Source organism: Lagopus leucura, unplaced genomic scaffold (assembly GCF_019238085.1).
Source record: "Lagopus leucura isolate 7727_CA_CO unplaced genomic scaffold, USGS_WTPT01 Super-Scaffold_100018, whole genome shotgun sequence".
In the NCBI taxonomy this organism is placed as follows: Eukaryota; Metazoa; Chordata; class Aves; order Galliformes; family Phasianidae; genus Lagopus; species Lagopus leucura.
The window spans coordinates 13725591-13737863 of record NW_024962272.1 but is presented as its reverse complement, the minus strand read 5'-3'; the positions used below and the strand labels follow the sequence as shown (position 1 = coordinate 13737863).

Sequence of the window (12273 nt, the reverse complement as noted above, 5' to 3'; positions counted from 1 at the left end):
TACTGTGCAAACGCTGTATGAGCCTCTTGTACCACCCAAGACTGGATGCAGTCCAGTGTGAAGTATGGTTAAACCACAGGTACCTCAATCCTGGCTCTGGAGGCTCAAAGCTTGCTACCACAGAAAGATCTGCATCTGTTCTTGACTGTGAATCAGATATACGCTATCTAACCTTGGCTGGTTTTTTTGTTTGTTTGTTTGTTGTTTTGTTTTGTTTTGTTTTGTTTGCTTTTAACTGAAGTATTTAAATGCGTCTTTGTCAGGAAGCAGAGTTTACTGGCACAAGGAGGGAGAGTCCTCCTCTTCTCGGAAACTGTGAATCTGTCGTGAAATCTCATGTGAAAGAGGACAGTTGAGTTGCTGAGGAAAATCCAGGAGTTATCTGAAGTAACCTCAGTGTTCCTTGAGAAGACCTCAACAGTTAATTTCCAGGTGAAGGCTAGCTCACGTCTCTCTCCTTTCCTAGTTGGTACAAATGGATCAGAGAAAGAGAAACCTGCTGCACATTCTCTTTCTCTCTCCGAAGCAAGATGTGGCCCGTAAATTGGTAAGACTGGACAAACATTTTTACAAGTGTATTGAACAGTAAAGTCCAAACAAAGGCACTTCAGAAATACGGATACAAAAGCTTTAACCAGAACCAAGACGTTCCATGCAGCGATTATGATAGACAAAAAGACATTCCTCAGATATGAGTTTTCTTGCATCAATTGTGAAATTCAAGGATGGATCATAGTGAGCTACACAGCAGTCTGGATGAGAGAACTGTAAAATAACTCCCATGCAAAACAAGACCAGTGCACCTGTATCCTGTTTCTCACCAGCCATACTCAACGCAGCTTTTTTCAAGTACTTTCTCAGCACGGTGCTACAGTGTCCAGTGAAGAACAGCACACTCCCCTCCTTCTACAAAGGGCAGAGGGAAGGGCTTATTTCATATCAGCAGTGAAAACCACCCAGCAACTGCCCCCTCTACTCCTCCCAACACACTTATTCTACACAGTGAGATCATTCAAAACCTTGATTTTATTTCTCATTAGTGCTAACCAGCTTGAAACATTCTCACTATAATGAGAGTAAACAGTATTACATATAAATATTTTTCTTTATACCCCCTCTGATGTTGTAGGAAGATCTTTTAGCTAACTGTAGCATATAATGAAGACTTCCAACTCCCAAGGATGCAGACAATATTTACTTACAAGTTTTAAGATGAAACTTAATACAAAATAACATATTTTTTTTACACGCAACTCTCACATATTACTGGCCACATCATTGCTAATTTTTATTAGAAGATTAATGTGTACATAAACAATATTTCCTGAAAATAATAAAACTGGTTCTATTTTTTAACTTCTTTTTGCTGACAACTGACAACTTAACTTACAAAAATCCCTGGATAAAACCTCCATCACAGGGTTTTTGCTTTCTCTATTGGCCTGCCAACTTTTTAAAAAATGTTTGTATCTATTTCTGATGTCCAGGTACTAACAGCATTTGAACTTCAGTAACACAGTCGAATCATTGTAACTAAAAGTGTCTTCACAAACCAAATTTAGACAAAAAAAGCTATTAGTGTGGTCTGCAGTTCTTTGTCTCTGGGTCATTAGGGTCCTTAAAGGAAAAATCCCCTGTGACATACAGGAGCAACAGGCATGAATGGCTCTTCTCTCAGCTACATAAGAGTGTGAAAGCTAACATCTCCTTTAAAGGACTGTAGCTGCCTGTGATCTGATGACTGGTAAAATGCTAATGGTAATGTTACCTCAGTTGTACCTTTGAAGATCTGCTAAGCCTTTGACTTCACTTCATAAAATGAAGCGAAGATTGTACTCCTTTTGCCAAGGTTGAATTTATTATTATTTTTTTTTAATAGAAGAAAAAAATCTTAGAGAGACTTTCTGTACTTTTATGTGACACTGCAAAGAAGAAAGTAAGTATGAAAGTAGAGAGAAAGGAAAAACTTGAGAAGCTCAAGCTTGAGGCCTAAGGTTCTAAGAATTCACTGGCAGGAAGCAGCAACACCACAGCTATTGCTTTGATCTACCTCCCTATTTATTTCTCTTCCCATTGTAGAACCCCTAACATTTCACTGGTATTCAGATGAGTTTAAAATATATTATAATACCTATAAATAGAAACGTTGCTTCAAGTACTAATTAAAAACAAGTCTGGCATTTGGAAACTTGTATCAATAAAAGAAGTTACAGTAAACAGTTGAAATGTTGCCTTTTTTTCTGAGAAAAAGCTAGACCTCTGTTTAATAAATCTTGACAATAACATTCAGATTGAAATGTTTATAAATATCTAGTCAGCAGTTTCACTGTAAGAGTAACAAGGATTTTGCTCTCTTCTTCAATTTTAAATATTGCCATAAAATTCCAATTAAAACAGAGTAAGTTATGCACATTAACTCTCCATAGTCTTCACAGTAGTTTTTAATTAAGAAGAGTTGAAAGCCATGTTATTTACTGAGCTCCCTCATTACATATTAGTTTGATTACATGGTCTTTCATAACTAATCTTTTAAAAAAAGGTACAAACACACACACACACACACACACATGTAAATCTAAACATTTGATATACATCCTTTATTTCCATGACTGAATTCATCTTCCTGTCTCCCCTCCTGAAAACTTGATACAAATAGGCACTAATTTCAAGGAGTTTTCAGCAGCAAGTTTTGTAGTCTTAATTTTCACAGTTCTCCCAACTTGAGACACCACAAAGTGGCCAGAACTGCATGCAGTAAGAAGAATGTACAGGTTTGCTCCCAAACCTTCTAAGACATTAAGTTCTTTGGAACAGATACCAGCCTGATGTGTGTCTGTCATGACGGAGGCACATTTACGCTATTACATAAAATTGTATTTTCCCCAGTGACTGTTAACACTACATGCAACCACACAGAACTGATTCATTCTTAAAAGCTCTGGAAAGCACAGTCTTCAAAATCGCAAGTGAGGCTTGGAAGTGCCCATAGAGGAACAAAAGGGGCCAGCCACATGGAAGCTCAACTTTAGACTGCAACAGACACAGCTGCACCTGGAAGACTACGCAGAGGACTAAGATGTGCTAAGATCTAATACGTACTCACCATAATAGTGTGAAACGTAGCACTTGAGTGAACATGTTGCCTAAAGTACATATACAATAGTATATGACATCTATGTTGCATTTTCTCCTACTACTACAGCATCCAAGCACATCTGGACCTACTCCTGACACACAGACAAAAGCAGTGGACAATTAAGGCATCTGGAAATGCAACAGGAATTCAACACGTGCAATTTAATACTTAGTCCTGGAATATACAACTTGAATGAACCTGGCTCTTAGTGGATCATCATTATTCACAGTCAACAATGCAATGAATTATTTTATAAGAGACTTTTTTTAGTGATTTACCTCAGCATCCTGGTCACGGAGCTGGTATGTCTTCTCTAAGCGCTGTAGTGTTCTAGGACACAGTGTCTTCTCTTCCAGGAGATACTCCAGAAGTAAGACCAGCTGGTCTGGGAGCAGCTAAAACAAAAACAAATGCTGTGTGTGAACAGAGGTCTACTTACTGAGCAATTAAACAGACAAGTCAAAGAGAACAAGACTGCAACAGTCTCTGTACTTCCAGCATGCATGAAATATGGATAGAAGTTACAGCTGATTCCTGAAAAAACTCAGGTTTTATGCATCTGTATTCTGAAAGGCTGTGTATGGGGCCCAATTAAGACGTATTTTCCACATATTTTATTATTACATAGTTAGATCAGGTCTAAACTATGTTTATCTAACTGAGACATAATCATAGCCTATTAAACCAAGATTGTTATGGAATACATATGCTAGGTAATTGCATTTTGTTTGGGCTTGGAAGGAATAAAATAAGAGAATAATTTATACTATACCATTTCAGGAATCAACCAGATTGTATAATCGTGGCACTTCTAGCTGCTACATGAGCAGTTGCTCAATATATTTAATGAACCTGACACAAATGAGTGACCCATAAAACAATGCTAAAACATCACATTTTGAGGCACATTCTAGCACAAAGAGTCAGGAGCTATCCACCACATGGAAAACATGACGTGAATGTTATGACCATAGTACACACTAGTACGTAGTACACACATAGTATATGTGTACATATGTGTATACACAACAGTTGCCTGACTAGTTTTAAAGTTGAATCTAATGCAGCTTAAAAAAACAAAAAACACTAATAGTCTGATGTAGCAAGCGCTTAAGTGCTCAGTTTAAAAGGCTTACTGGATGAACAAATAAATAATTCAAACAAATCTCAGCAAGAAATTACACCAGCTGCCAGGAAACATTTATTGGAAATTCAGGGTTCAGAATGATCCATCAAAAGTATGTCATATGCCCCAAAGATTTTCCACTATTCATCCAGTTTTGATGGGCACCAGAATTCTAAGGGGAAGGCAGGAAGTATTGAAGCCTTTGCACAGAAAAAGAAATCAATACTGCTTTACTTCTAATATCCTCCAGGCAGACTAATGAGCAAAAAAATTCTGTTATTTTAACTCTGCTTCTAATTTTATGCCACTTGGAGATGCTCTTGTCACACCTCGTTGTATCTAAATTATCATAATTAGCAACAAAGCCACATGACATTTTCTTCCCTCTTAGTCTGACGTAATTTAGCATTAGTACTGAATCAGAATAAGGCAGACAGGAAGGCTCTAGGATTTAAGATTAGTTTCCATTCCATTTATTTTATTATTTAAGCTGTATCTTAGGGACTGAAAAAATTCTACATCTTACTGGCTCTTACTGGAACATTTTCTGAGTGATAATCATGCCTGCTAACAAAACAGAATGGATAAAAACCATCAGCTGCTTACAAATACTGACTATTTCAATCTTAGAACAACCCCCTAAAGTGCCAAGTTGAATGTGCATTGTATGGTCCAAAAGTAGCTGCCTGGAAAGGATGGGGAGGTACATTAAAAAACAAAACTGGGAAAGCTTCTGGGAATCGATTCTGCTTGGAGACTTAATTCATTCTGAACACTAATAAAATTTGAAATGTTGCAGAACACCACACATGGAAAAGTAACTTCTTATTTAGAAAGATCTGCCTGCTAAGATAATGGTGCAAAATACTTAATTTTAGAAACTGTAGAATAGCTGTTTGAATACATATATACATATACATGTGCTAGAGGATATACAAAGTATTACATATCCTCAATATAATTGCATTAGAGATTCAGCAACAGACAGCTATTGTCTAAGATAACATACAGAATATAGAATAAGCCAACAAAAGCAAAGCAGCAAAGCATCAGCCATGTCCTTAATTTACCTCTGTCTACTCCTGCATTATGGGTGAGGAATTTTCAGAATTACAAATCAAACTCCTACCTCTCCTGAACGTGAGACTGCAGAGCAAAAACTCCCGAGACTACAGTTTCAGTTATTTTTTCACCTTCTAGGCGTCCGAGACAAAACTTCACACACAAGTCTGTAGCCCATGGTTTAACTGAAGTCCAAGTTAAGAGTTAGCAAACATGGAGAGAGTGGGTGTGGGCACCAGCAGAAGAGCTGTCAGACCTGTAACTGAACTGGCACTAGTGGGTGCAGCTCTTACATTTTGTCTCCAAAGCAAATTTTCAAAGGTTGTAGATAACTTCACAAAGTTACATCTGAAGTTTCGTTCCATTACTTTTCATTTTCCTTACCACCATCCTTATTTGTCCCATCCACCTGTTACTTCTCTTTTTTTGCATTTTGAAAATTGTTTGGGGTGCACACAGATTTTTCAATTGTTTGTCCTACGCTTAATACAGAGAGGTCCTTGCTGTTAAGCATCACTAAAGCATAAATCCTAGAGAAAACAAGTTAATTTGTTTTGGATATTATGAAGCCATTTTCATTTATGGCATTATGGCAAATGCATCTTGAATATCTAACGTATGTAAAAATTATATAAAGATACAGCAAAATACAACAGTATAAATTTCACTGTGTGAAATCTCTTCCTACGATGAAAAAATTTCAAAAACAGCCATAACACACCAGACACAAAATTTCCATCTCTGTTCTTTGTTTTTTCTTTAAAAGATTAAAAAAAAAAAAAAAAAAATAAACACTTTAAACTGCATGGGAATACTCAGTCCAAATGCCCAAATGTATGTGATTGTTAAAGTAGATCCCTTCCACCAGGAAATGAGGCAAATATCAAGAAACAGCATTCATGACGACTACAAATGCTACACCATCTGTTTATATTGCAAAACAGATAGCCCTGGCCACAACCTGAGGCTGCTGCACGGAAATCACATTTTTTTCCCAGGGTTTCCCCTCCCCCAGCTGTGAGTACTGACGCTACAAAGAAGGAATAAATTAATGTCTTGGGATCAAGCACACCAGAGGTTTTCTGTCATGTCACATATAATTAACCATCATCCCCACTACAAAGCTGTATTCCAACACTGCATGCTTTACCTTGTCCTTAAGCCTCTCCTTCAATCTTTTGAAAGGGTTTCACTTTGTCTTCCCACCAAACAGCTGTCTGTCCCTGACTTCCCTGGAGTTATCTGATGTAGAGGTTTTAAAGTTTGAATATTGAGGCTCCTGCCTCTGAAAAAAAACAAACAAGCAAACAAAAAAATAAAACCCACAAAAACCACCACCACCAAAAAAAAAAAAAAAAAAAAAAAAAGAGCCAAAAAAAACACCAAACCCTACCAAAATGGTATGGAGTATCAAAACAGATGTAAGATGTAAGAATCAGTGTAAATGTTACCAAACTGGAACTGTAACTCAGACATTCAAGCAGCATCCTGCTTGGGGCTGGAATTCAATGTATACTAAATATTCAGAAATTAAGAAATAGCATACTTAGTACACCCATATGAATAAAATACAAGATACTTAAACTATTATTCTAGTCAAGAGTAACTCAAGGCAGTTTTGAAATGGTCCCTACAAAAAATATTGGAACAAAAATGTGAGTTTGTTGAATCCTGCATCCCTAACCTGCAAAAAGCACAAGAGAAACAAGTCTTGTCACTGCAAAGGCATGATATTGCAGGCACAAAGGTCATCATCCTCTGGTCCCAGAAGACCACCCACGTGAAGGAGTGTATTTATCAATTCTACATTAACAAATGCAATAAATGCTAGATTCACCCTTTATACCAGAAAAATGACACTGAAATATTTGACTACTGACCTTTCACAGCCGTAAAATATGACACAGATATATCTACTTGAGCATCCACAGGACCAGCGCTCACACGGCAGCCCTAAGCCAGGACACAAATCACTGAAGTAGTACAGCTGGTATGCTGAATATTCCATTTGCTCCAGTCTGCACTTGAATGAAGTCATTGAAAGCCTCCTCCAAAGGGAAATGTGCCTGCGACTAATGCAGCAACTGATTGACAGTGGCGTGATTTCTATTATTACTCCATTATCACACTGGGATCTGTGCCTAAATGAGCATACTTCCTCCCTGATGCCATTTCCTTTTATCCTGGCTCTAGTCTAAAAGCGGATCAATGAGAATAATACATATGATGTCACTTCGATTTACAGCTACTGCCTCCCTTTCTCACATGCACAGATAGATAAATTCTTCCCAAAAATGGCTAAGAAATGCATGAGGAGACTCTTCTCCCAGAAAAGTGTTCTCAGCTATATTTGTCTGTGTAACCACAGCAAGGAACTGTTTACTGACCAAAAACAGGAGGGAAAGTAAATAAATAATTAAAAAAAAAAACAACACTACTGTACACTGGAAAATGCTGGCTGAAGTACAACATGCATGAGGCTCAAAACAGAATTACTACATTTGACCTTTAAAAATTTTACAGGAAAGTTTCAAGTCTCCAGGACACAACAGATTTCTGCAGCATTTCTCTGGAAGAAGGTAGTCGCCTCAAAATATGAGATGTCTTTTCATTTACATTTTTACAAGACTTTCCAAGGTCAAACTGAATTCCTTCTCAGCCCTCTCCTAAGAGAAAAAGAAAGAAACCCCACCCCAGCATTCAATAGTGAATAGCTCCCTTCAGACAGAATTTCCTCATTAACTGTCGATAAGAAAGCACTACTACTGGTTTAGCAGACAGGATTTATAGAGCCAGGCCATCTCTGCACCAATATTCTGAATCAATCAAAAGAATCTCCACACGAATCTTGCTTTTTAAACTTTCCATACAGTTTGCCTTTAGGGCTGCTTTCTCTGGGTTGCTGTTGAACAAAACGATTTGGTAAAAAAGATCTCCCTTCTCTCAAAACATCCAATAGATTAGTATCTTGAAAATTCAAGATAACACTATTTACTCAGCAACATTTTTAGGTAGTCTTTATCACTGTTTATCTCAAACAAAGTTCTTGAGACAACGTTTTCATCTGCATGGTGACCATCTTTTATGTGAAAGCAAGGCTTTACCCTTCTTCCCCTCCAACTCCTTGGGCTAGAATGTACTCAGATCAAGTAACATGAATTTAATGAAAACATTTACACTCAACAGCTGTTAACTAGCAAAGTGTGATACGCTGTATTTAAAAGATTCTAAGTCTGAGAGAATTGGACTGCAGTTGAAAATGCAGGAAAAAAAAAAGTAATCTGCAGCCAGCAAAAAAATGCTTTGAACTGGTTGGCAAAATAAAACACATCCATACAGAGGCTTACAAAATTTCGGAAGCAAACAGTGAAGCAGACTGTATCACTTAACTTTATTTAGGTCAGTTTGTTTGTAACTTTCCTCTTCTTGAAAAATCAGCTTCCCTTTGAATGCTTATGAAAAATAAGTAGACTTCACTATATTTAAAAACAAGACAAATAACTGTAACACACTGTATTCTACTACAGAACTGCAGTTCTCAGAAATGTATTCCCAATATGTGGAAGTTTGGTCTGTCTCTGCTCAGGGAGTTCTTACAGTGCTTGGCAAATGACATATATTCTATGAACAATAAGACTAACCATGAATTTTAGTAAGGTTTTATCACAAATAGAAAATCCTATGAAGTGTGCTTTAAAAATGCTGATTACAGGACGTTTAAGAGGCCTGGTATCACCTGCTTCATAGAAGTAGGACATAAAAATGATACCGAGAATAACTTCTTTAATAAATAACAGGGCTTACACTGAGTTGCCAGTTACTTTTCCCTTTGTACCATCAAAATTAAGGATTTGTTTTTAGAAGCAGAACATCTATGTTACACATCATTCTAAGGACAGTACCTGCTCAAATATACAGCTTTGATTTATTCTGGCCACACAAACTGTTGGAGCATTGCTGAATAAGGCACACAAATCCCGAAGAATAGCGTGCAACAGAACAGCACATCAGAACACAAGTCAGATGACTAAATCGACACTGACCTTGAGAAACTTATCCTAAATGATCTATTTAGCATTTATGAAAGAGAAGTTGATGTAAAAGCACCTTACCAACGTGGCTGTGCCACTGAAACATCTTCTCAAAAATCTGCCTGAAATTAGCATTCATTTATCATGTAACATTTGCATAAACGATGCTGTGCTTGTCTAAGAATAATGGACACTCAATTTGAAAAGGCTCTAGGTCTCTCTTATGTGCTTAAACTTCTACATATTCACACATTTTTCTGCCCTGTGAGATTTAAAATGAGATTTTGACACCGTGCATGTACAGACCTCACCGTGTAATTCCCACCAAACTGTTTTGTGCTTATATATCAAGCTTCTTCATTCTCAATGAAGAATATTTGTGAAGGAGCATTAAATGAATAGCAGACAGGTAAAATGTGGGTATGCAAGAATGCGAGGATTTCACTTCATCAAGATTTTAAGCTGATTTTAAATACAGGAATCACCATCTTTAAACTGTTTCGTGTTCTTTGCCTGATATTCTGGTTACTTGCTACCAGAAATGTTTAAAAGGCCAATCATTGCTAACACTCCATTAACAGTTTATTTTTCTTAAGCTAGAATTCAAAATATTTTCCCATAATTTCCATAACAAAGAGAGAATTCACTTACAAAAAAATATAAACACTGCAATCTAATATAAACACACTGAAATGTCAAAAATGATTAAGTCTTTGTGATCCAACACACTGCTGAGACAGCAAAATGAAAACCAGGTGGCTTCTGCTGCAGGTCCAGTCAGGTTACACAGCGCTTTTCCTCAAACTAAGCTTTCACAAATAAATATTTCATCATAACTTTACTCTTGAGTATAATAATTCCCTTTTAAGCTTAATGGGCTACACATCATCTGTTCCAATGCACCTCACCATCTCTGCTGCTCACTGCCTTCAGCACATTCTGCTCCTGGCTTTACTGTTCAGAGAAATAACCTAGAAAGAGAAGAGGATGTACCTGCTTACTTCTGTAACCTTTCATCAGTCTGGCTGCTGCTGAAGAAAACTGTATCAATGCCACTTAACCCATGACTGTAGGACATGACACTGCTTCACAAGGGGGACTGTCTAAAGTTCATCATAAAGCACTAATAATGTCACAAGCCTCACTCTCTGGACAAAAGGTTGAAAACACAGACGGAGAACTGCACTTTCATTGCTTGACTATTTACTCTTGGAATTTATAAGAATTAATACTTCTTTTTTTTTTTTGTTCATTTGTTTTCCTAAATTTTACAATAAGTGATAAGTGGATTCACACTTACATATGTAATTTATCTTTTAGCATCTATTAATCAACTGCATTTCCAGATGTCAGCAAGCAGTATTTTCATCTGACCTAAAAACTGGTTCTGATGCATTTTGCATCCAGTACACCCTATGCATCCTGGTTTATCCAGCACATCATTCTTAGTGCTGGTTTTTATTTTGGTTGTTTTTTCTTTTATTAGCTATTAATATAATCAACTAGATTGGACTCAGGCTTCAGAAAACCACTCCTAACTGAAGACCTTAAAACTGATGTAACTGCAACAGGTGTAATCTAATCCTAAGTCTATGCAGGTGACGCTGGGGACTTAGAAGAGCTGTATGAATAGCATGAAGTAATTAAACAATCTCCTTTGACCAAGGTGGAGAGACTGATCCACTACCACAATCCTCTTGGATTCTTTTTTTAACCAACCCCTCACAATGGCCATGGCAAAATCTTCCTTTGTCTGGGAGAATTCATTCATCATGTCTGAAAGCAATCACATTCTGTAATCACCACTTCTCTGACAAATTACCTCAGCATCTCAAAAATAAGCCTTTGGCACTTCAGAAAATAACTGGTTGTGGACACTGCACCAGCACCATGGGTCACCACTTGCCCATCACATTGGTTTCCCAACTTCTACATCATTTCCCTTGAATTCCCTCACACAGCCTCTGCAGCCTTTGTCCACTACCCCAAGGAGGCTGCCACATCTCAAGGCCAACCAAGGATGACAAGAAACAGCCTGCATCCCAAACTTTCAAAACAAAATGTGCTAACTTCTTGAAGAGGGAAGGATTGGGGACTGAACTTCTAATGAGATCTAGAACTGCACTGTGAACTACATGCAGGTCACTACCACTTCCCACTCCAGACACATAACAAGTTTTTCTATTTCACCTGTTATAGTACAAACGCATATCAGCATGCACTTAGATTCATATTAAATAAAATAAATTAAAAAATAGTCCTTTCTCCCTTCCAAAAAGCCTTTCTGAAGCAGAATACACCATTGCACACAGCTCTCTCCACAGAAAGAGGGTGAGATAACAAACAACATAATAGAAGTTAGTTCACTGCTTAATGTACTCATGGAAGCTACTCAGGTCATATGGCAACGAATGTGGTATGGAAAAAACATATCCCATTACTTTTCATTCTTGATTTGAAAAATACAGATGAGATTTTATTTAAAACTGTTGTGAAAGACAATTGCCACTGAGAAAAAAAATCCCTTAAGAGATCTGTGGATGAGCATTAAAACATCAAGTGGATGAGTGTTGTATGACATACTTGTTATGTCCAGTGCTATTTAAAAAGATGCCATGGTTATTAGTAAGGATCCAGCTGCCAGATTTTCTGCTCCAAAAGTCTATATAGGAGCATTAAAACTAACTCTAAAAATAAATCCTAGTCAAAACTTGCTGGACCTGAACTTTTCCAAACTGCATTCTGACTTCCATATTTTTAGTTTGAAGAAGTGCAAGAATTTAAATGGCTTGAGACAAGATTTGCACACCATTAGAGTTATTCAGGAGCTGGATTTTTTCCTCTCCTCTCCTCTCCTCTCCTTCTCTCTCTCCTTCCCTTCCCTTCCCTTCCCTTCCCTTCCCTTCCCTTCCCTTCCC

General features: G+C 37.4%; 1 protein-coding gene across 1 annotated transcript in view; it reads right to left on the bottom strand.

The window, feature by feature from the left end:
- Positions 1-3402: 3402 nt before the first annotated feature.
- LOC122183428 (aminopeptidase O-like) overlaps positions 3403-12273 on the bottom strand; it is a 45139-nt gene continuing 36268 nt past the window's right edge. The window contains exon 4 of the mRNA XM_042877324.1: positions 3403-3531. Within this exon, the coding sequence (XP_042733258.1) occupies positions 3403-3531 (129 nt within the window). The remainder of the gene's footprint in view (positions 3532-12273) is intronic.